Source organism: Artemia sp. Qi Xiang Cuo, chromosome 9, assembly GCF_049724085.1.
Source record: "Artemia sp. Qi Xiang Cuo chromosome 9, ASM4972408v1, whole genome shotgun sequence".
NCBI classification, from domain to species: domain Eukaryota; kingdom Metazoa; phylum Arthropoda; class Branchiopoda; order Anostraca; family Artemiidae; genus Artemia; species Artemia sp. Qi Xiang Cuo.
The window spans coordinates 11,958,795-11,983,848 of record NC_142802.1 but is presented as its reverse complement, the minus strand read 5'-3'; the positions used below and the strand labels follow the sequence as shown (position 1 = coordinate 11,983,848).

The window sequence follows — 25,054 nt, the reverse complement described above, 5'->3', positions numbered from 1 at the left end:
TTTAAATGATATTGTTGACCATTTTAAAAAGGTATGGGCCCCTACAGTGTCACTAGGGAACCTGACGTTATCTCTGTTGCTTTTTGCTGATAATGCGGTGTTGATAGGCAAGTCACCAGAGGAGCTCCAAATCTTATTGAGTATATTAGAAGAATATTTAGATAGAAAGAAACTAGTGTTGAATATTAAAAAGACTGAGATTGTGGTTTTTAGAGGAATTCCCTTCCGCTAGCGGAAAAATTCCCTTCCGCTAGAAAAAATTCCTCCATGGCAAGATCTTCCCATGTAACCCCTTTTCCCAACCCCCCACCAGAAAACAAATCCCCTGAAAGCGTCTGTACACTTTCAATAACCAATACTATACATAAACAACGGCAAAGTTCATAAATTTTAGCCCTTTCCCTAGGGACTCTGGGGGGTTAAGTCATCCTCAAAGACATAGTTGTTTGATTTTTTGACTATACTGAACAAAATGGCTATCTCAAAATTTTGATCGGGGGACTTTGGGGAAAAAATGAGCGTAAATGCCCTCCAATTTTTTCGGTCACTTAAAAAGGACACTAGAACTGTTACTATCCTTTTGTAAGAGCCCTCCTCGATAATCTAGGACCAATGGGTCAATACAATCACTCCTGGGGGAAAACAACAACAAAAATAAAACATACAAACAAATAAACAGGCATCCGTGATCTTGCATCTGGCAAAAAATACAAAATTCCACATTTTTGTAGATATGAGCTTGAAACCTCCCCAATAGGGTTTTTTGATACGCTGAATCTCATGGTGCTATTTTATTAAGTTTCTCGGAATTTTAGAGCGTGATTCACCCTTTTTTCGAAAATAAAGCAAATTTTCTCATGCTCGTAATTTTTGATAAGTAATACTAAGCTTGATGCAACTTATATATTTGAAATCAACATAAAAATTTGATTCTTTTGATATATCTATTGGTATCAAATTCGGTCACTATTGAGCCGAGGTCGCCCCTTATTTACAGTTCGTTACCGCGAACTGTTTATAGTGACGTTCAACCACCAGCGAATTAATTAGTGCTGAAGAGGTCAGATAAAGCTGATAATCATTAGAACCACCGAGTAGATGTATATTCAGTAGCCCTTTGGTGAAAGATAATTAATAATATTAATCATTAGTAATAATATTATCATTAATATCATCATTAATAATAAGATCATTAATAATATTAAAAACAAAAGAGAAAATTCTTAGATCATATAGAGATTTTACGTGAAGAAATTTTTCACATCTATAAGAATTGTTTTTCTCTTTAAAAGAACGTCCAGTCAGATAAATATTCGAAACCTTGTTTATCATGCACAAACGCAAAACACAGTCTAGTATAGAAAGTGGCAAAAACAATTCAAACCTGCCATTATCAGCTACTATTGTATTCAGTGGCTCCAACAAAAAAGTTTTGGCATGAAATTACTAACTCAATCAGCTTTTTTCTCCTATTTTACCATCTGAAAAACAAAAGTTTTGACTATAGGTTAAAAGTTAAAGTCTTTCAAATAGAGATTAATACAAACGGATATTGTTCTGAAATGAAAATAAAATGTGAATTGAGGTCTCTGCTAAAACTGAAATTAAACAGATGTTGTTACTGCATGCTGCCTGAATTTTATCAATCTTATCAAACAGTTCGTGGTAACGAACTGTAAGTAAGGAGCGACCCGGCTCAATGGTAACCGAAACTCTAGAAAATGGTATTTTGATACCAATTGATACATCAAAAGAATCAGATTTTAATGCAGATTTCAAATATATAATTTTCATCAAGTCTTACTAATTAAAAGTTACGAGCCTGAAAAAATTTGCCTTATTTTCAAAAAAAGGGGGAAAGACCCTCTAAAAGTTATAGAACCTTAATGAACATCACACCATCATATTTATTTAAATGATATTGTTGACCATTTTAAAAAGGTATGGGCCCCTACAGTGTCACTAGGGAACCTGACGTTATCTCTGTTGCTTTTTGCTGATAATGCGGTGTTGATAGGCAAGTCACCAGAGGAGCTCCAAATCTTATTGAGTATATTAGAAGAATATTTAGATAGAAAGAAACTAGTGTTGAATATTAAAAAGACTGAGATTGTGGTTTTTAGAGGAATTCCCTTCCGCTAGCGGAAAATTCCCTTCCGCTAGAAAAATTCCTCCATGGCAAGATCTTCCCATGTAACCCCTTTTCCCAACCCCCCACCAGAAAACAAATCCCCTGAAAGCGTCTGTACACTTTCAATAACCAATACTATACATAAACAACGGCAAAGTTCATAAATTTTAGCCCTTTCCCTAGGGACTCTGGGGGGTTAAGTCGTCCTCAAAGACATAGTTGTTAGATGTTTTGACTTTGCTGAACAAAATGGCTATCTCAAAATTTTGATCGGGGGACTTTGGGGAAAAAATGAGCGTAAATGCCCTCCAATTTTTTCGGTCACTTAAAAAGGACACTAGAACTGTTACTATCCTTTTGTAAGAGCCCTCCTCGATAATCTAGGACCAATGGGTCAATACAATCACTCCTGGGGGAAAACAACAACAAAAATAAAACATACAAACAAATAAACAGGCATCCGTGATCTTGCATCTGGCAAAAAATACAAAATTCCACATTTTTGTAGATATGAGCTTGAAACCTCCCCAATAGGGTTTTTTGATACGCTGAATCTCATGGTGCTATTTTATTAAGTTTCTCGGAATTTTAGAGCGTGATTCACCCTTTTTTCGAAAATAAAGCAAATTTTCTCATGCTCGTAATTTTTGATAAGTAATACTAAGCTTGATGCAACTTATATATTTGAAATCAACATAAAAATTTGATTCTTTTGATATATCTATTGGTATCAAATTCGGTCACTATTGAGCCGAGGTCGCCCCTTATTTACAGTTCGTTACCGCGAACTGTTTATAGTGACGTTCAACCACCAGCGAATTAATTAGTGCTGAAGAGGTCAGATAAAGCTGATAATCATTAGAACCACCGAGTAGATGTATATTCAGTAGCCCTTTGGTGAAAGATAATTAATAATATTAATCATTAGTAATAATATTATCATTAATATCATCATTAATAATAAGATCATTAATAATATTAAAAACAAAAGAGAAAATTCTTAGATCATATAGAGATTTTACGTGAAGAAATTTTTCACATCTATAAGAATTGTTTTTCTCTTTAAAAGAACGTCCAGTCAGATAAATATTCGAAACCTTGTTTATCATGCACAAACGCAAAACACAGTCTAGTATAGAAAGTGGCAAAAACAATTCAAACCTGCCATTATCAGCTACTATTGTATTCAGTGGCTCCAACAAAAAAGTTTTGGCATGAAATTACTAACTCAATCAGCTTTTTTCTCCTATTTTACCATCTGAAAAACAAAAGTTTTGACTATAGGTTAAAAGTTAAAGTCTTTCAAATAGAGATTAATACAAACGGATATTGTTCTGAAATGAAAATAAAATGTGAATTGAGGTCTCTGCTAAAACTGAAATTAAACAGATGTTGTTACTGCATGCTGCCTGAATTTTATCAATCTTATCAAACAGTTCATGGTAACGAACTGTAAGTAAGGAGCGACCCGGCTCAATGGTAACCGAAACTCTAGAAAACGTTATTTTGATACAAATAGAAACATCAAAAGAATTAGATTTTAATGCTGATTTCAAATATATAATTTTCATCAAGTTTAGTCCTAACCATCAAAAGTTACGCGCCTGGGAAAATTTGGCTGATTTTCGAAAAAAGGGGAAAGAACCCCTAAAAGCTATATAACCTTAATGAAAATCACACCATCATATTCATTTAAATGATATTGTTGACCATTTTAAAAAGGTATGGGCCCCTACAGTGTCACTAGGGAACCTGACGTTATCTCTGTTGCTTTTTGGTGATAATGCGGTGTTGATAGGCAAGTCACCAGAGGAGCTCCAAATCTTATTGAGTATATTAGAAGAATATTTAGATAGAAAGAAACTAGTGTTGAATATTAAAAAGACTGAGATTGTGGTTTTTAGAGGAATTCCCTTCCGCTAGCGGAAAATTCCCTTCCGCTAGAAAAAATTCCTCCATGGCAAGATCTTCCCATGTAACCCCTTTTCCCAACCCCCCACCAGAAAACAAATCCCCTGAAAACGTCTGTATACTTCCCAATAACCAATACTATACATAAACAATGGGCAAAGTTCATAAATTTTAGCCCTTCCCCCAAGGACTCTGGGGGGTTAAGTCATCCTCAAAGACATAGTTGTTAGATGTTTTGACTTTGCTGAACAAAATGGCTATCTCAAAATTTTGATCGGGGGACTTTGGGGAAAAAATGAGCGTAAATGCCCTCCAATTTTTTCGGTCACTTAAAAAGGACACTAGAACTGTTACTATCCTTTTGTAAGAGCCCTCCTCGATAATCTAGGACCAATGGGTCAATACAATCACTCCTGGGGGAAAACAACAACAAAAATAAAACATACAAACAAATAAACAGGCATCCGTGATCTTGCATCTGGCAAAAAATACAAAATTCCACATTTTTGTAGATATGAGCTTGAAACCTCCCCAATAGGGTTTTTTGATACGCTGAATCTCATGGTGCTATTTTATTAAGTTTCTCGGAATTTTAGAGCGTGATTCACCCTTTTTTCGAAAATAAAGCAAATTTTCTCATGCTCGTAATTTTTGATAAGTAATACTAAGCTTGATGCAACTTATATATTTGAAATCAACATAAAAATTTGATTCTTTTGATATATCTATTGGTATCAAATTCGGTCACTATTGAGCCGAGGTCGCCCCTTATTTACAGTTCGTTACCGCGAACTGTTTATAGTGACGTTCAACCACCAGCGAATTAATTAGTGCTGAAGAGGTCAGATAAAGCTGATAATCATTAGAACCACCGAGTAGATGTATATTCAGTAGCCCTTTGGTGAAAGATAATTAATAATATTAATCATTAGTAATAATATTATCATTAATATCATCATTAATAATAAGATCATTAATAATATTAAAAACAAAAGAGAAAATTCTTAGATCATATAGAGATTTTACGTGAAGAAATTTTTCACATCTATAAGAATTGTTTTTCTCTTTAAAAGAACGTCCAGTCAAATAAATATTCGAAACCTTGTTTATCATGCACAAACGCAAAACACAGTCTAGTATAGAAAGTGGCAAAAACAATTCAAACCTGCCATTATCAGCTACTATTGTATTCAGTGGCTCCAACAAAAAAGTTTTGGCATGAAATTACTAACTCAATCAGCTTTTTTCTCCTATTTTACCATCTGAAAAACAAAAGTTTTGACTATAGGTTAAAAGTTAAAGTCTTTCAAATAGAGATTAATACAAACGGATATTGTTCTGAAATGAAAATAAAATGTGAATTGAGGTCTCTGCTAAAACTGAAATTAAACAGATGTTGTTACTGCATGCTGCCTGAATTTTATCAATCTTATCAAACACTTCGTGATAACGAACTGTAAGTAAGGAGCGACCCGGGTCAATGGTAACCGAAACTCTAGAAAAAGGTATTTTGATACAAATAGATACATCAAGAGAAATAGATTTTAATGCTTATTTCAAATATATAAGTTTCATCAAGTTTAGTCTTAACCATCAAAAGTTACGCGCCTGAGAAAATTTGACTGATTTTCGAAAAAGGGGAAAAGACCCCCTAAAAGTTATAGAACCTTAATGAAAATCACACCATCATATTCATATAAATGATATTTTTGACCATTTAAAAAAGGTATGGGCTCCTACGGCGTCACTAGGGAACCAGGCGTTATCTCTGTTGCTTTTTACTGATGACGCAGTGTTGTTAGGCCAGTCACCCGAGGAGCTCCAAATTTGATAGGGTATATTAGAAGAACATTTAGATAGAAAGAAACTATGGTTGAATATTAAAAAGACTGAGATTATGGTTTTTAGAGGAATTCGTGTGAATAATGATGATCAAAAAGTAGAATTTTATTATAAAGGTGAAAAAGTAAAAGAGAGCGAAAATTTTAAATATTTGGGAGTAACACTTTCAGCAAAAGGAGGATGGAAAGAGCATGTAAAACAGATGATTAAGAGAGGGAAAGCAGTTTCAGCTGCCATTTTACGTAATTCAAGGCTTTCAAGTATAAAAGATCTAAAAATGCATAAAAATTTTTTTAATTCTAAAGTTTTACCTACTATCCATTACGGAGCTGAACTTTGGGGACATGACCCGGCACCACAATTGGAATCAATTCAGCTACAACACTTTGAGAGATTAATTGGTCTTCATGTAAAAACCCACAATCAGGCAATGAAGGATGGCCTAGGTATATTTTCGCTGAGAATGAGTAGATTAGCACAGATGATCCGGTACTGGCTAAAGGTTCTAAGTCTCTCAGAAGATAGGTTAGCAAAAGCAGCTTATGTGGATATGCTACGGTCGAAACGTAAAAGATCGTGACCGTATCTAATAAAAAATGTTTTTATATAGCAGATTATGATCCGATATCTAAAATGAAGGGCGATGACCGTTAAAGCAACAGGAGTTGTGTTTTGGTAATACTGGTGTAATTAAGACGGTTCAGGCCGTCCCATATCTGAGTGACTACGATAAAACAAATTAAGAAATGTAGTTTTATTACCCTTTAAAATAGCTGTTTGGATTCGAATATTATTTTAAACTTGGATTACCGGGGGAGACATTGAGGACTTGGTTTCGGATCCGAGCAAATCGCCTGCCACTAAAAAATAGAAAAAGAGTATTTGAAAGAAGTAGGGTGGCCCCAGATGCAAATGCGGATTACTCTTGCCCCAGATGTAACCTAGGTATTGAGGATGTCGCCCATATTCTCAACGAGTGCCAGCAACTTTCTCTGTTAAGGGAAAAGTATTTTGAGGGTGGCAACTGAGAGTTCCCGGGGATCCTGAAAACGACTGTGAAAAGGTCAATCAGGCAGATATGTAAATATGTAAATGAAGCGTTGACATCAATGAGTGAAACTTGATATTTATGTTACTTTTCTTGTTGAGTGTGATTAAGAATACTGTTCTGTATGGCCTGTTTTTTGGATTATAATAAAATTATTATTATTATTATTCAGCGTATCAGAGAACCCTACTGCAGAGGTTTCAAGCTCTTATCTAAAAAAATGTGGAATTTTGTATTTTTTGTCAGATGCAACATCACGGATGCGTGTTTATTTGTTTGTTTGTTTGTTTGTTTTTCCCAGGGGTGATCGTATCGAACCAGTGGTCCTAGAATATTGTGGGAGGGCTCATTGGAATGGAAATTAAAAGTTCTAGTGCACTTTTTAAGTGACAAAAAAATGAAGGGCAACTAGACCCCCTCCCATGCTCATTTTTTCCCAAAGTCACCCGATCAAAATTTTGAGATAGCCGTTTTGTTCAGCATGTTCGAAAATATTATAAGTATGTCTTTTAGGATGACTTAATACCCCGAAGTTCCCAGGGGGAGGGCTGAAAGTTATGAACTTTACCCAGTGTTAACATATAGTATTGGTTATTGGGAAGTATACAGACGTTATCAGGGGAGATTTTTTCTGGTAGGGGGGGGGGGTTGGTCGGGGGTTATGTGGGAGGATCTTTCCATGAAGGTAGTTTTCATGGGGGAAGGGACATTGCTATGAAGGGGACGCCGGACTTCCCAGCATTATTTAAAGAAAGATCAGAAATTAAATATAAAAAAAACAAGTTTTTCAGCTGCAACAGCAGCAACTTCAAAACTTTAAACGAACAGAAAATATCAAATACATGATTGGGTTCACCCCCTAGTCAATACCTCGCTCTTTAAGCCATAGATTTTTTTAGTAGTTTCATAAGACCTATTTATTATAAGTAACGGCCTTTTTTATTAAGCGGTCATTTTTAAAGAATCTGAATAAAATTCGAACTTTAGCTTAAAGAGCAAGGTATTGGCTAGGGGGCAAATCCCCTAATATACGTATTAAAAATATATGAATGTAGAAGTTCGTTACGTAAGTTAATTCGTAAGTTACGAATATTTATTACTAATAAAAACGTTCGTAAATAAAATTAAACAAGTTTCGAGAAAGCCATTTAACCAAATAAAAATAAAATTAATATGCAAATTTGGTTGTAATTTTTCATGCACGGTGAGCCAAAATCAAAACCTGCATTAATTCAAAAATGTTCACAAATGAAATAAAAAAAAAACAAGTTTTTTTAACTGAAAGTATGGATCGACGTTAAAACTTAAAACGAACAGAAATTATTCTGTATGTGAAAGGGGCTGTCCCCTCCTCAACGTCTTGCTCTTTATACCAGAGTTTTTTATTGTTTTAAAAAATAAAGCTGTAAGACAGAATCAAACTATAGCGTAAAGAGTGAGGCATTGAGGAGGGGACTACCCCTTCCATATATAGCATAATTTCTGTTTGTTTTAATTTTTAACGTCGTTCCTTACTTTCAGTTAAAAAAACTTGTTTTTTTTATTTATTTTTAACCAAGTGCAACTAGATACTTTAACTCAAACCTTGTCGTATCATAACCAAAATGCAAGAAAAAGATTAGAATGATTCACTATCTTTGAGTTAGTTCAGAAAACTTTGTGGAAAACAATCTCAATTAAATCTCAATTACAATCCCCCTCCCATAGAACTGTTCTTTATTCCCTACTCTAGAAATATATTCACTTTCCCATGTTGGATTATTTGCACAAATTAAATAAAAAAAAAGTTTTTTTTACCTGAAAGTAAGGAGCGACATTAGAACTTAAAATGAACAGAAATTTTTCCATATAGGAAAGGGGCTGTCTCCTCCTCAACGCCTTGCTCTTTAGGCTAAAGCTTTTTATTGTTTTAAAAAATTGAGTTGTTAGAAAGAGTCAAACTTTAGCGTAAAGATCGAGGCGTTGAGGAGGGGACTGCCCCTTTCATGTATGGAATAATTTCTGTTCGTTTTAAGTTGTAATGTCGCTCCTTACTTTCAGTTAAAAAAAAATTGTTTTTTATTTAATTTCTGAACGTTTTTAAATTAATACAGGTTTTGATTTTGGCTCACCGTACATGAATAATTAAAATGAAATTTCCATATTACTTTTACATTTTTTTTATTTCTGGAAAAGTGTTCAATTTTATTTACGAACGATTTTATTAGTAATAAATATACATAACTTACGAATTAACTTACGTAACGAACTTCTATGTTTGTATATTTTATTTTGTATATTAGGGGGGTTCGCCCCCATAGTCAATGCCTCGTTCTTTACGCTAAAGTTCGAATTTTTTTCCAATTCTTTAAGAATGACCCTTAATCACAAAGGCCGTTAATTAGAATGAATAGCTCCTATAAAAGTACTAAAAAAAACTTTAGCGTAAAGAGCAAGGTATTGACTAGGGGGTGAACCCAACTATATACGTAATAGTTTTTGTTCGTTTTAAGTTTTTATGTCGAAAAGTTTACAGTTGAAAAGTTTTTCAGTTGAAAACTTAATTTTTTTAATTTCTGATCGTTTTCTTTAATTAATGCTGGGATATCCGGCGCCCCCTTCATAGCAATGTCCCTTCCCCCATGAAAGCTTCCTCCGTGGAAAGATCCACGTAACCCCCGATCCACCCCCCCCCCCCCACTCACTACCAGAGTAAAATCCCCCTAAAACTGTCTGTATATTCCGATAACCAATACTATATGTAAACATCGGGCAAAGTTCATAACTTGCAGCCCTTCCCCCGGGGACTATGGGGGATTAAGTCATCCTCAAAGACAAAGTTATTAGATTTTTTTACCATGCTGAACAAAATGGCTACCTCAAAATGTTGATCGGGTGACTTAAGGAAAGAAATGAAAGTGGGAGGGAGCCTAGTTGCCCTCCATTTTTTGGCAACTTAAAAAGGGCCCTAAAACTTTTAATTTACATTCGAATAAGCCCTCCCGCGATATTCTAGGACGACTCTGTCAATACGATCACTCTAGGGGAAAAAAACAACAACAACAAAAAAACAAATTAACACGCATCCGTGGTCTTTCTTCAGACAAAAAATACAAAATTCCACATTTTTGCAGATAGGAGCTTGAAACCTCTACAGTAGGGTTCCCTGATACGCTGAATCTGATAGTGGGATTTTCATTAAGGGTCTATGAATTTTAGGGGGTGTTTCCTCTTTTTTCGAAAATAAGGCAAATTTTCTCAGGAGCATAAGTTTTGATAGGTGAAACCAACTTGATTAAACTTATATATTTGAAATCAACATAAAAATTTGATTCTTTTGATGTATCTATTGGTATAAAAATTCCTTTTTTTAGGTTACTATTGAGCCGGGTCGCTCCTTACTTACAGTTCTTTACCACAAACTGTTTGATAATATCCAGGACTACAAATATGTAAATAATAATGGATTCGGTCCAAATCCAAATGACGAACAGGGTGCTTCCCTGATTTTATAGGAGATAAAATAAAATTAGGCTTTTAAGATTTTTGCAGAAATTTCTTTATGCTTGAGGATTATAATAAAAAAAAACAGATTATGGAGTTTAGCTGAGTAACTCAACTCCATAATAAACTGGACTCCATATAACTAATGATTTGTGCTTTTCCAGCTTATTGTAAGAAAAATTTGATACATACTCTTTCATTTTGGTCACGGAGCCTGCTACTATATTTCCACATGCTATTTGTCATTAAGTTTGGAAGATATCATCTTTAAATAGTCAATATTTGATCATATCATATAAAATAGGCACTTTTTTCATATCTTTCAAATGTTTACAACTTTTGACTGGAAATTTTTAAAAATATTACTCAGACAAAATATGATTCATTAATAAACTCTTCATAGCAATGAACAGTAAGCAAGGAGCAACTCTTGTCAACAGAAGCCAAAATTAAAAAAAAAGAAAAACTGAATTTAAGAAAATAGCACGTACTTAAATCAAATAAATCTATTTTTATGCTGATTTCAAGCACGTATGATTCGTCAGTTCCAAATTTACCGATCGAAATTTAATGACAGAAGAAAATTTGCTGATGTTTTGAAGAAGGGGAAACCCAACAAGGGTTTAAATTAACTGTAATCTATATGAGTAATCACGTCAAACATAACAACCGATATGCTAAATATCATACAGATGAAACTTAAAGCGACAAGAAATCAGAGTGATTAATCAAGTCAAACTTTAAATTAACAGATATTCTCACAAATAAGAATTAGTCTAACTCCCACCCTCCCCTCTGAATAATGAACAGTGAACTTTTAAAATCCCCATTGGTAATTGTACATCAATTTATTTGGTTTGTGGAAGGAATATTTTGAATTGACGAAAAAATATTTTCAACATATCTGACTAATAAGACTAGATTAATTGATTGTTTTTGGTTAATTTTCTGGTCTTTAGAAGCTTTGTAGTGGTAGCCGCATTCTTTTGTGTGTTAATTTTTTCTTTTCAAATTTAACTTGATTATTCCTTTTAATATGTGTTTGATCTATATTTCATTTGTAAAAAGCGAAGAATCGTACAACAAACATGGGAAAATATGGAGAGCAAAGACATTACGAAAATTTTGGAGGGAAGAGTGAGTCAATTTTTTGAATTGCTTAATTCATTGAATCAAACCTATGACAGTTAATAATGCCATCTTAGTCGTTTTTTCTATCACTCTTGAGGATTACTTATTTAAATCACGTTTATTGTTATTATTACCAAGATTGTCAAGTTTCAGGGCTGCATTGACATTAACAGTTAATTCTTCATTTTTATACAGTGGTCCAACATCACAGGTGATCTTTGCACATGAAAATTCATCCCCACAGTCAAGAACAATTCCTTTGTTTGAAGTCAACGTTGATTTAGGCCTGCTTTCTTCTTTAAATTAAATAAAAAAAACAAGTTTTTTAAACTGAAAGTAAGGAGCGACATTAAAACTTAAAACGAACAGAAATTATTCCGTATATGAAAGGGGCTGTCCACTCCTCAACGCCTCGCTCTTTACGCTAAAGTTTTTTATTGTTATAAAAAATAAAGTTGTGAGACAGAGTCAAGCTTTAGCGTACAGAGAGAGGCGTTGAGGAGGGGACAGCCTCTTTTATATACGGAATAATTTTTGTTTGTTTTAAGTTTTAATGTCGCTCCTTACTTTCAGTTTAAAAAACTTGTTTTTTTTATTTTATTTCTGATCGTTTTTTAGCTAATGTAGCTTTTATTTTGGCTCGCCGTCATTGAATAAGTAAACAAAATTTGCGTAAAAAATTTACTTTACTTTTGCTAAATGGCTGTATCTAAATTTGGTGCTGACGTAATTTACAAATTAACTTACGTAACGAACTTCTATAGTCGTATATTTTTCTTCTGGAAAAAAATACAAAGTTGCAGATTTTTGCAGATATGAGCTTGAAGCCTATGTAATAGGGTTTTCTGATACGCTGAATCTGACAGTGATTTTCATTAAAATTCTTTCACTTTTAGGGGATGTTTCCCCCCTCTTTAAAAATCAGGTAAGTTTTCTCAGGCTCGTAGCCTTTGATGAGTAATACTAAACTTAACAAAATTTGTATATTTAGAATCAGCATTATAAGCCCATTCTTTTGATACATTTATTGACATCGAAGTTCCGTTTTTAAAAGTTTCGATAACTATTGAGCCGTATCGCTTGTTTTTTTTTTATTTTTGTTTTTTATTACGTATATGTTATTACGTATATGATGGGGTTCTCCCCTTAGTCAATACCACGCTCTTTACGTTAAAAGTTAAAAAAAATTTTAATTCACACACCCCTGAATCACAAAAGCCGTTTAATTAGAATAGATAGCTTTTTTGAAAGCACTGAAAAAAACTGTAGCGTAAAGAGCGAGGTATTGACTTGGGGGAGAAACCCCTCATATACGTAATAATTTCTGTTCATTTTAAGTTTTAATGTTGCTTCTTACTTTCAGTTGAAAAAACTTGTTTTTTTTAAATTTAATTTCTGATCGTTTTTTTAAATAATGCTTGGGAATCCGGCGCCCCCTTCATAGAAATGTCCCTTACCCTAAAGAAACATCCTCCACGGAAAGATTATTCCGAGTAACCCCCTCCTCAAGCCCCCCCCCCCACAAAAAAAAATTCTTCCTGAAAATGTCTGTATACTTCCCAATAACCAATACAATATGCAAGCAATGGGCAAAGTTCATAACTTGCAGCCCTTCCCCTGGGAACTGTGGGGGATTAAGTCATCGTAAAAGACATATTTATCAGATTTTCGACTATGCTAAACAAAATGGCTATGTCAAAATTTTAGTTGGGTGACTTTGAGAAAAAAATGAGCGTGGGAGGGGGCCTAGTTGCCCTCCATTTTTTTTGGTCACTTAAAAAGGGCACTAGAACTTTTAATTTCCTTTCAAATGAGCCCTCTTACGATATTCTAGGACCACTGGATCAATACGATTACCCTTGGGGAAAAGACAAAAAAAACAAAACAAATAAACACGCACCCGTGATATTTCTTCTGGCAAAAAATGCAAAATTCCACATTTTTGTAGATAGGAGCTTGAAACCTTTACACTAGGGTTCTCTAATACGCTGAATATGATGGTGTGAATTTCATTAAGGTTCTATAACTTTTATGGGGTCTTTCCCCCTTTTTTCAAAAATTAGCCAAATTTTCTAAGGCGCGTAACTTTTGATGGGTAAGATTAAACTTGATGAAACTTATTATATTTGAAATCAAAATTAAAATCTGATTCTTTTGATGTATCTATTGGTACCAAAATTCCGGTTTTTAGAGTTTCGGTTACCATTGAGCCGGGTCGCTCCTTACTTACAGTTCGTTACCACGAACTGTTTGATGCAGAATGCTTTTCTGTTGATGTCCTAAAAATGTAAAATATCATAGAGTTAAAAATTAACTTAAAAATTAGGTTTAGGGTTTATTGGTATAGTTGGGCATAGTACTAGGTGTAGACATCTGTGCTTTACCCCATCCCATATCCCTGGACGAATATACGAAACAATTTCTTCAAAATAAATTTAAGTAAGGTGACTAATTGTCCCCCAACCGACGATCAGTTTTATCTGAATGATCTTTAACATAATTATTAAGAGTCTGATGTAAACTGCGCATTTTCAGCTTCAGGCCAATGATTTTATGACCGAATTTAATGTTGAATATTTTCAATAGGTCTCTCCTTGTATCAGAGGCAACGCTGTAGCGTTGCCTATAGTAAAGGCCATACGGCTCCAATGTTTTATTATTATTATTTATTATTTTTTTCCCCAGAGGCACTTCATATAGAAGGGGTTGTCGTAGAAACTTCAAAGGGGGATCATTCGATTGGAAATCGAGAGTTCTAGTGCCCTTTTTAATAGTCGAAAATGATTGGAGGGCAACTAGCCTTCCCCCCCAGCCCATCATTCCCCCAAACACATCCAATCAAAATTTTGAGATAGCCGTTTTGTTCAGCGTTGTTGATTTCCAGATAGAAAATATATTTTGAGGAGGATACCCCCCATAACCCTCAGGGCAAGAGTTTTAAGTTATGCCCTGGGGGCATATAAGGTTTTTATAGAAGGCGTTGTCGTAGAAACTTCAAAACAGGCTCATTCAATTGGAAATTAAAGAGCTAGTGCCCTTTTTTAGTCGAAAGTGATTGGAGTGTAACTAGCCCACCTCCCCCCCCCAGACCCATCATTTCCCCAAACACATCCAATCAAAATTTTGAGATAGCCATTTTGTTAAGCGTAGTTGATTTCCGGATAGAAAATATATTTTTGAGGAGGATACCTCCCCCCACAACCCTCAGGGCAAGGGTTTTAAGTTATGCCCTTGGGGCATATATGGTTTTTATAGAAGGCGTTGTCGTAGAAACTTCAAAACAGGCTCGTTCAATTGGAAATTGAAGAGCTAGTGCCCTTTTTAATATTCTAAAGTGATTGGAGTTTAACTAGCCCCCCTCCCCCCCTCACGCCCAACATTTCCCCAAACAAACCCAATCAAAATTTTGAGATAGCCATTTTGTTCAGCGTAGTTGATTTCCAGATAGAAAATATATTTTTGAGGTGGACACTCCCCCACAACCCTCAGGGCAAAGGTTTTAAGTTATGCCCTGAGGGCATATAAGGTTTTTATAGAGGCGTTGTCGTAGAAACTTCAAAACAGGCTCATTCGATTGGAAATTAAAGGGCTATTATCCTTTTGAATAGTCCAAAATGATTGGAGGACAACTAGCCCCCCCCACAAACCTCCTTACCCCCCAAACAACCACTTAAAATGGGGAATAATCCCTGGTCTTCAACGTAGGGGAATCCCAGATAGAAAATATATTTTTGAGGAGGATACTCCCCCAAAACCCTCAGGGCAAGGGTTTTAAGTTATGCCTTGGGGACATATAAGGTTTTTATAGAAGGCGTTGTCGTAGAAAATTCAAAACATGCTCATTCGATTACAAATTAAAAGGCTAGTACCCTTTTTAATAGTCGAAAGTGATCGGAGTGTAACTAGCCCCCTCCCCCCCCACGCCCACCATTTCCCCAAACACATCCAATCACAATTTTGAGATAGCCATTTTGTTACACGTAGTTGATTTCCAGATAGAAAATGTATTTTTAAGGAGGAAACTCCCCCACGACCCTCAGGGCAAGGGTTTTAAATTATGAACTGGGGCCATATAAGGAGTTTATAGGAGCCTTTGTTGTAGAAACTTCTAATAAAGCTCAATCGATTGGAATTTAAATGGCTACTGCTCTTTTTAATAGTCTAAAGGGGTTGGAGGGCACCTAGCCCCCCCCCCCACGCCCATTATTTCCCCAAACAAATCCAATCAAAATTCTGAGATAGCCATTTTGTTCAGCGTAGTTGATTTCCATATAGAAAATATGTTTTTGAGGAGGACACTCCCCCAGAACCTTCAGGGCAAGGGTTTTAAGATATGCCCTGGGGTCATAGGCGTTGTCGTAGAAACTTCAAAAAAGGTTCATTCGATTGGATATTCAAATGGATAGTGCCCTTTTTAATAGTCAAAATTGATTGGAGGGCAACTAGCCCCCTCCCCCTCCCACCGCCCATTAGTTCCCTAAATACATCCCAAACACCCTGGTTCATGTTTCTGTTTGTTTAGTATCGCGTTTGTTCGGATTGAAAATATAAGTGTGTGGAGAGCACGGCCCAACAACCTTCGTATCCCATGTCGTAAGTTAGGTTATACTGACATTTAAGGTTTTTAGCAGAGTTTTCGCCATCGTACCAGATACTCAGGCTCTTGCGAGGGTTAATCAAAGGGCGCGCGACCTTTTTAACGTTCGAAATTGATTGGAGGGCAGCTAGACCCCCCCCCACCCCCCTACGCCCATCATTTCCCCAAACACGTCTAATCAAACTTTTGAGATAGCCATTTTGTTCAGTGTACCTGATTTCCAGATAGAAAATATGTTTTTGAGGAGGACACTCCCCCAGAACCTTCAGGGCAAGGGTTTTAAGATTTGCTCTGGGGGCATATAAGATTTTATAGAAGGCGTTGTCGTAGAAAATTCAAAAAAGTTTCATTCGATTGGAAATTCAAAGGGATAGTACCCTATTTAATAGTCAAAAGTGATTGGAGGGGCCCCCCCTACGCCCTTCATTTCCCCAAACACATCCAATCAAACTTTTGAGATAGCCATTTTGTTCAGTGTAGCTGATTTCCTGATAGAAAATATGTTTCGAAGAAGACACTCCCCCACAACCCTCGGCAAGAGTTTTAAGTTATGCCCTGGGGGCATATAAGGTTTTTATAGAAGGCGTTATCGTAGAAACTTCAAAACAGGCACATTCAATTGGAAATTCAAAGGGATAGTAGCCTTTTTAATAGTCGAAAGTGATTGGAGGGCAACTAGCCCCCCCCCCCCGCCCTCCTTCCCCCAAACACAACCAATCCCAATTTGGTGATAGCCATTTTGTTCAGCGTAGTTGATTTCCAGATAGAAAATATGTTTTTGAGGAGGACAATACCCCACAACCCTCAGGGCAAGGGTTTTAAGTTATGCCCGGGGGGCATATAAGGTTTTTATAGAAGGCGGTGTCATAGAAACTTCAAAAAAGGCTCATTCGATTAGAAATTCCGAGGGCTAATGCCCTTTGTAATAGTCGAAAGTGATTTGAGGGTAAGTAACCCCCCTCTCACGCCCACCTTTTCCCCAAACACATCCAATAAAAATTTTAAGACAGTAATTTTATTGAAAGTAGTTTTAAGATCTGGAAATTCCGTCTTTGAGGATTACAACTCCCCCTAAGCCCTCAGGGCAAGGGTTGTAATTGAAGGATTCTCCGAATCTTTCACTCTGTTCTTTATTGGGGGATGATCGTATGAAGGTAAGAGGAGGCTAATTCGATTATAATTTGAAATTTCTTGTACTCTGTTGTAGATTCAAATAATATTGTAGAGCAACTAGCCCCTTTCCCTTCACCATACCGTCATTGCATCAGATAAAAATTTTGAGATAGATATTTTGTTAAAATAGTTCGAATTTCTGATAACAAAAACTTCGGTGTCGACACAGCCCACCAGGGCCAAGGGGTAGGCGTTGTAAGTTATGCCCTGGGGCATAACTTATTAAGGGGGGTTTATAACTTATGGAAAGGGGTTTTGTATGGGAAGAAAACATAGGAAATCTATCATAATTAACAAATTATAAGGTTAAAATGTATATTCTGTGATAGATGCAAAATTACTTTGGCACACAAATTCCTATTAAGGTCAATTCCAAACAGCCGTGATAGCTTTGTGTCAGCAAGTGAAATTGTCTAAACCCCCTTATTGGAGCTATTTTTTCAAAACATTCAGTGTTGTCAATCGCTGTCCACAAGTTATGCAAGCTGTCTATTGTTCATATATAAGGTTTTTATCAAAGAGGTAATCGTATAGACTTTAATAAAAGCCTCATTCGATTTAAATTGAAAGTTCTAGATCCGTTTTTTAAATTAACGAATAATCGGCCTGTAAGCCCCCCCCCCCACTGCCAAAAAAACTTGAAACTTTTTTCAATAAAAAAAGAACAAAAATTTATGAAAAAAAACACTACGAAAAATAAGTTTTTCAAAGAAAAGTAAAGGCCATTTTAAACTTAACCTCAGGAGATACAAATACCTGTTGAAATTCAAACTCATAACGACCAGAAATTACTATTAAAGAATAAATGAAACCCAAAACGAAGATAAACTAAATAAACAATCATAGCAAAAAAACATACAACAAGTAATAACATAAATGAATAAATATTTCTTAAAGAGAGTAATGCTTAGATTGAATATGAAAATCTAGCTTAAAACGAAAACAAATATCTTGCTATTAAAGTATAAATGAAACTTAAAACGAACAGAAATTAAATAAACAATCAATGCGAACAAAACATACAATATATATTAATGTAAATGAATAAATAAATCTTAAAACGAGTGAAACTTAAATTGAATATACAAATCAAGTTTGAATCGAATAAAAATAACTACAAACAAGAGTTTAGGTATCGTCTCACTGCAGAAGCCTAAAACCTACTGCGTCATTAGCGCTTTACTGAAAACGAATTATATTACAAATGTTTTCTTTTGTACTTAATATTGAAAATAAATATTAAAATTACAGTGAAATTTTGAACTGATGAGCTTTCAGCAATTAATATCAGTATACAAAAAACATTCAGTTTAATTCTTTCCAAGATTGGTCAAGACGAATATAGTTTCACTACAAACAAAATTTGGATACTGTCCCCTTCTTTAACTGTAAAAACCTAAAGCCTTCTGCGTCATTGGTTCTTCACTTAAAATGAATTACTCGTATATTACAAATTTATTATTTTCCGGTTCTTACAGCATTGAAAATGAAAATAGAAATTACAGTGAAAAAAAAAACTTTAACTGATTGATCTTTCAACAATTAATATCATTATATATCTAATATTCAATATGATTTTGTTTATACTTTCCAAGACTGTTCAAGACTCATAAAGTTTTGCCATTTTTTTTTTTAACTGTGCCATTTTTTTTAACTAATCGTGTTAGTTTGTTATGAAAACATTCTATGGCTTCTAGGCATTTCTATTTGAGCGGAAAACTGCACCTCAAACTTTGTGGAACATGTATTTTCTTGCATGAAACACCAAAATATAATAAAATGTCAAGTTTTGGAGTGTTCCACCAATCGCAAGCAAGTGCCATTGGTATTTTTGAATCTGCATAGTCAATTTAGGGAATGGAGGGTAGGCTAATTCTCGTAGCAGCCCCATTCCGTCGTGGTATGGTTCATATTTTAAACACCTGGCGTCCGGACTATCATATAATCTACCAAGCATACAACTACCCCAAAACAGTATCAATAAATAAATGAAACCCAAAACGAACAAAAATTAAAATAAATATTAGAGTCAAACTCAAAACGAGCATAAATTAATGGAGTAGGGTTCAAAACCCCTATGCTTTCTAAAAGCCAGAATATAATTTGTACTTTACTGAAAAAAAATTCAAATGAGTATACTGAAAAAAAATGTGAATTGCCAATTTAATATACATATGCTGATATTTATTCCGTAAAATCTTAATTAATTTTTTATTTCTTAAAGTTACAAAAGTGAAAATATTTCAAAGAATTGTTTTCAGTAAAGCGCCAATGACGCAGTAGGTTTTAGGCCTCTGCAGTGAGACGTTACCCAAACTCTTGTTTGTAGTTATTTTTATTCGATTCAAACTTTATTTGTATATTCAATTTAAGTTTCACTCATTTTAAGATTTATTTATTCATCTACATTAATATATATTGTATGTTTTGTTCGCATAGATTATTTATTTAATTTCTGTTCGTTTTAAGTTTCATTTATACTTTAATGGCAAAATATTGGTTTTCCTTTTAAGCTAGATTTTCATATTCAATCTAAGCATTACTCGCTTTAAAATTTATTTATTCATTTATATTATTACTTGTTGTATGTTTTTCGCTCTGATTGTTTATGTAAGTTTTCTTGGTTTTGGGTTTTATCTATTCTTTAATAGTAATTTCTGGTCCTTTTGAGTTTGAATTTTAACAGGTATTCGGATCTCCTGAGGTTAAGTTTAAAATGGCCTTTACTTTTCTTTGAAAAACTTATTTTTCGGAAAGCTTTTTTTACTTAATTAATGGATAACAGTGGGTGCTTATGCACAGTTAGCTTTAAATAAACAAGGCACAAATGATATCTCATGACAGAACAGGGTTACACTATACATTGTTAAAAAGGGTGTTAGTTCCATCATGTCTTGACTCATAAGAGGACACGTGAAATCAGCACTGAAATTTACACAGAGCATCAACAACATAGAAAAATTGTAAAAATTAGCCTAAAATAAACTTTTTCTTATTTATGCCTTTGACATCCAACCTGAAGATCAGATCTGTGTTTTTGTATAACTTCCAGGGTCTTACACTCTTTTGATTAAAAAATTTACACAGTTTTTCGGAGATTAAGCCAAATGCAAAATTAAAGTATTTGCTTTCTAGATTTTCGAAAAAAAAAATCTAGAACACGGAATGTCTTAACTTTTTCACGGAATATAATGTAAGTTTTCTTCCTTCTGTGCTAAAATATCTATATTATAAAAATATTCCTAAGCCCCTAAATATTTTTATTTGCATATTGTATAATAATTATAAAATGTATAATTGCTTTACTTTCTACAGCAAAGAAAATAAAACAAAATTGAAGTTATGTTCCGAAAGAGATTAATAAGAAACTGTTTTTCTTTTCACTAAGCGAAGCTTCGTCCCGTGGTACTTTATTTTTAAATCTAAGAAAAGGAGATGGAAAAATTTGCACTCTTAAGTGTTCAAAGTAATATTGAAGTATTCTGAGATGTCACAAGAAACTTTGTTTTAGGAAAGTTTAACAGGGATATTTGATTTCTAAATATTACAACGTTTCTTCTTTCCAAAATACTACCTGAAATAAAAGTTTCTGAAATAGGTTATGTGGACGAAACTAATAAAAATTTAGAGAGGTTCTTGAATAAAACATTAATTTTCAATGGGCTTAATTTATATGAGCATGAAACTCAAAAAGATCAAATTTTGTTACCTGCTGTTATCTGTCATCAATAGCCTTTTTTTAATATGACCTTACCTTATTGTCTTACCACTTAGTGTCTAAAAAATGTAACATTTCAATAAGGACAAGTCCTTTTATTTGACAGTGAAACAAGAACAAAAAAAATCTCTAGATATTTCGGTCACATATATTGTTGCTGTTTTTAGCTGATAAGCTAAACTAATACAAATAAAACATCGACATTTATACTAAACAGCAAGTTCAATTAGATACTGTTTAACGCTCTTATTCTCTTCAACCAGTTGCAGATGCAAATCTCTTTAACTTCCCAGTTTCCGGGCCATTCACTTGATTTTTAGGTGAATATTCACTATCAGGTAAACAAAGGTCTTTGTTTACCATTCAGAGTATTCAGTTTTCGGTAATTAAAGAAACGAAATTTGCTTTATTTGACTGTAGTAAATTATCATAAATTCAATTTAAGCCAACTTCACTTTGCATCTCCGTTCAAAGCCAGTTTTTTTAATAAGATATTTTAATTTCAATGGTTTACCTAAAACCTATTTTTCAAATCCTGGTCCCTAGGAATCAGAGAAACATTTTCAAGCATGATAAAATGGCTCACGGAATTAAAAATGTGCTTAAATAGAGCCGGCGTGAAATTTTCAGGTTTGGAGTTTTGCTTTAGGGTTGGTGCAATAGATTCTTTATGTTGTAGTAATCTAAATTTTAAACTCTGGTTAGTAAGTTCTACATAGGAGCTTTCACAAGTGCACAGGATCTGATCTCAAGAATTTTCTTTTGTTCATCAGAGAACACTGTTGTTCGAAGAAAAGAAGGAACACATTGCTAAAGCGCCAGCTAGGACAAAATTAGACTAAAGAGAGATAGAAAAATACGTAATCTGATGTAATCTAAGAAATCTTGGATGATGAAAAGGATAAAGATACTCCAGAGCCATTGACGGCGTATAGGGCGTAGAATCAACGTTTAGGATGCAGCTGCTCAGTCTTTTTAACAGGGACGGGGACAGGTAGCCAGTCTCCAACCATGTTTCCCAACCATATGGGAGGGAGAATCGAACCCCAGGCCCCGTATTGCCAAGCGGAGCATCAATCTATTGTACTATCGCAGGGTATTAGGTATCTTAAAGTTATCTTAGTCAAAATAAATTCATTCCTTCTTCTCAAAACAATAGTTGAAATAAGAGTTTCAAAAGTAAGGTAAGTGGACAGAAAGAATCAAAATCTTAGAGAGGTTCTTACATGAATTAAAACGTTACCTTTCACTGGGCTTCACTGATGTGGCAAGAAACTCAAAAAGATCAAATTCTGTCATTTGCTGCTGCTCGTCTTCTACAGCCTCATCTTCAATGTAATCTTTACCGAGTGAGGTTTCAGCATCATCGAATCTCTTCACACGTTTTTGGTCTGTAGTTACGTTATTAGAAGGGGTGGTGATTACGATGTTATCTGCCGGGGGTATAAAAAAGGGTCCTTGACACTGGAAACGTCGCTCACCAACTCGAGCCTTTAAAATAAGTTAACGCATGAACCGAGATAATCTCACAAGCTGCTGTTTTACATGAGAAAGGCCTAGTAACTTCTATCTTATTGCATAGTATTTATTTAACCAATTAGCACTGAATTTACATAATCAAAAATACGCAACTCCTCCAAAAACTAGACTTCTTTTATTTTACTTTAAAAAAGTTGCACGATGAAGAATTTGGTTTCTGGGAGAAATCGAAATTAATCAGTAAAACATTAAACAGAGCCAAGTGAGTTTGCCTGATAGTTTTTTGCCGAAGAAGTTTCGGTCTTCTTTGAACCCTTCATTTGTGTTCCTGGATTCCACTTAATAATGCATAAATTAGAACTTCAAGTATGAATAGACGAGACAGCTTTGAGTTTTAGATATTTTGAAATATCAGCATTTTGAAAGATAAATAAAAGAGAACTGATTGACCATATATATATATATATATATATATATATATATATATATATATATATATATATATATATATATATATATATATATATATATATATATAGCAAAAATAACAGTTACTCAGTAATAAGTTGCTGCACGCCAGCTATGGGGGAAGAGGGGAAGATCAGTAGGTGGTTTTGGGGGAAGGCTGTTCAAACCCTCAAAGTTCAATGTTTTGGGGGATATTTAAAAAAAAAATATTGTGACACGTCCCTCCGATCAATATGGAAAGGGGATTCAGCCTCAAGTACCGTCTTATTTGGAATGATATATTTGGACAAAGCATTTAATTTCGGTGCTAGGGGGGAATGGGTCCCCTATTATTGTAGGAAAATTTTAGTGTGAGTTGAAAGTTATATTTACATAGTACTATTAATTGGGTGGGGAGACTCTTCAAAATAAGTGTCGAGTATTATAAGAATTGTCGGGCATTCTTGGCTAGTTTTTAGGTAAATCTATTTACGATAATAAGATGTTCATTTATTTTGGAGTTTGGAGTTTGGGAGAAGGTGGCAAAGTGTTTTCCGCTGATCGTCACAGAACAGTATATACTAGGCTTTTTATGTCTGCTGCCCAAAAGGCTCTTGCTAGGCTCTTGTCCCTAGAATGGCTGAACAAAACAGTTCACCAAGAGGCTAAAAGAAAGGCGGGATGCCCCAGATCCAGGCTAAAATGAGTTCATTCTCTATGAAATACCATAAACTAATAAAAAGTGATCTATTGATTGTTTATTTCATCTTTCCAGCCTCAGTATACGGCATATGATACTAACATTTGGGAGAGAGCTCAGTTTATCGTATATGCGGCAAGATGTAGTGCCCTTTTTCAGTCATAAAAGTATATCAGAAATCGCCCAAACGCCCCTTTAGTCTCTCTTTAGCCCCTTTTACTCCACCTGACATTCGGACAAAAATTTGAAGATCAGTTTATCGTATATGCGGCAAGATGTAGTGCCCTTTTTCCGTCATAAAAGTTGATCGGAAATCGCCCAAACTCTCCTTTAGTCTCTCTTTAGCCCCTTTTATTCCACCTGACATTCGGACAAAAATTTAAAGATAGCAATTCCAATCACAATAGTTCCATAGCTCTATAACTGTGCCTCCTGAGGTAATATTGTGTGTGATACTCAATTGGCAAGGATTTTATATTATGTAAACAGCTCATTCGAAACAGACAGCTTTACATTTTCTTTTTAGTAGAATACCATCTTATAATCAGTGTCATGTCAGACTTGAAAAGATGCCTAATTTGAGGGTCGCAGTTGATGATCTCAGACTTAAGTCCCTCCTCCTGCAAACTAGTTGCACCTCTTTCCGATCGCGATCGTTCACAGAGAATTTCAGATTTTCTTTGTGATTACAAATCATTATTTTGCCAGTTATTGACTAACTGAACTTGATCAAGTTTAATATGCAATTATTGAAATGACTTGTTCCTCAGCGTCATCGTATATTTGTATAATGGAAGATCATAAAAAGTCCTAAGAAGGCTTATCTGTTCACAAGTATTTCGTCACAATTGTATTTTTGATGACAGATCGAATGGGGAGGGGGAACGCTGAGCTACGTTTTTTGTAAGCTTTGTGCCCCTGGGGTCCAATTTGAGGACGGCCTGACTTTTGTTTGGCCTTAGATGGTTGACCAGAAAACAAACATCTTTGGTATTCTGAAATCTTTCATCCACGAAACGTGGCCAAGCCATCTCGACCTTTCTCTAATTGTAATCCTAGAAAGTGGGATAGAACAGTTTTCGTACAGCTTACTGTTTGAAATGCAGTCAGCCAGATGGGTAGCCAAAGCAATTCATAAAGAATTTCTCTGGAAAACATGTAATAAATCCTCTTCTCTCTTTCAGAGCTCCCACGTTTAGCGTCCACTTGCTTATGTGTCGTGATTTTGTTTGCCTTTCCATAATTATTACCAGTAAAACATTTTTTCATCGATAAACCTCAATCAACTTCTTCGGCTTTATAGATACTCCTTTCCTAATATTCTCTAGTAAAGTTCTTACAAAATTTATATTATTGCTCTTTATTTCAACAGCTAAGTATTTCATAATCTTCGT

At 34.7% G+C, this 25,054-nt stretch overlaps 2 protein-coding genes across 3 annotated transcripts in view; one reads left to right on the top strand and one right to left on the bottom strand.

Annotated features, from left to right (window-relative positions):
- Positions 1 to 25,054, top strand: part of LOC148948312 (integrin alpha-PS3-like) — a 57,816-nt gene that overhangs the window by 10,341 nt on the left and 22,421 nt on the right. The gene's annotated exons all lie outside the window — the stretch shown is intronic.
- On the bottom strand, positions 5,263 to 24,929 carry LOC148948313 (uncharacterized). The gene is made up of 3 exons (XM_089094486.1): positions 24,753 to 24,929; positions 22,278 to 22,525; positions 5,263 to 5,304 (listed from the first exon to the last, which is right to left on the bottom strand). The coding sequence occupies exons 1-3, from the start codon at positions 24,927 to 24,929 to the stop codon at positions 5,298 to 5,300; spliced, it is 432 nt and encodes a 143-aa protein (XP_088950612.1). The 3' UTR covers positions 5,263 to 5,297.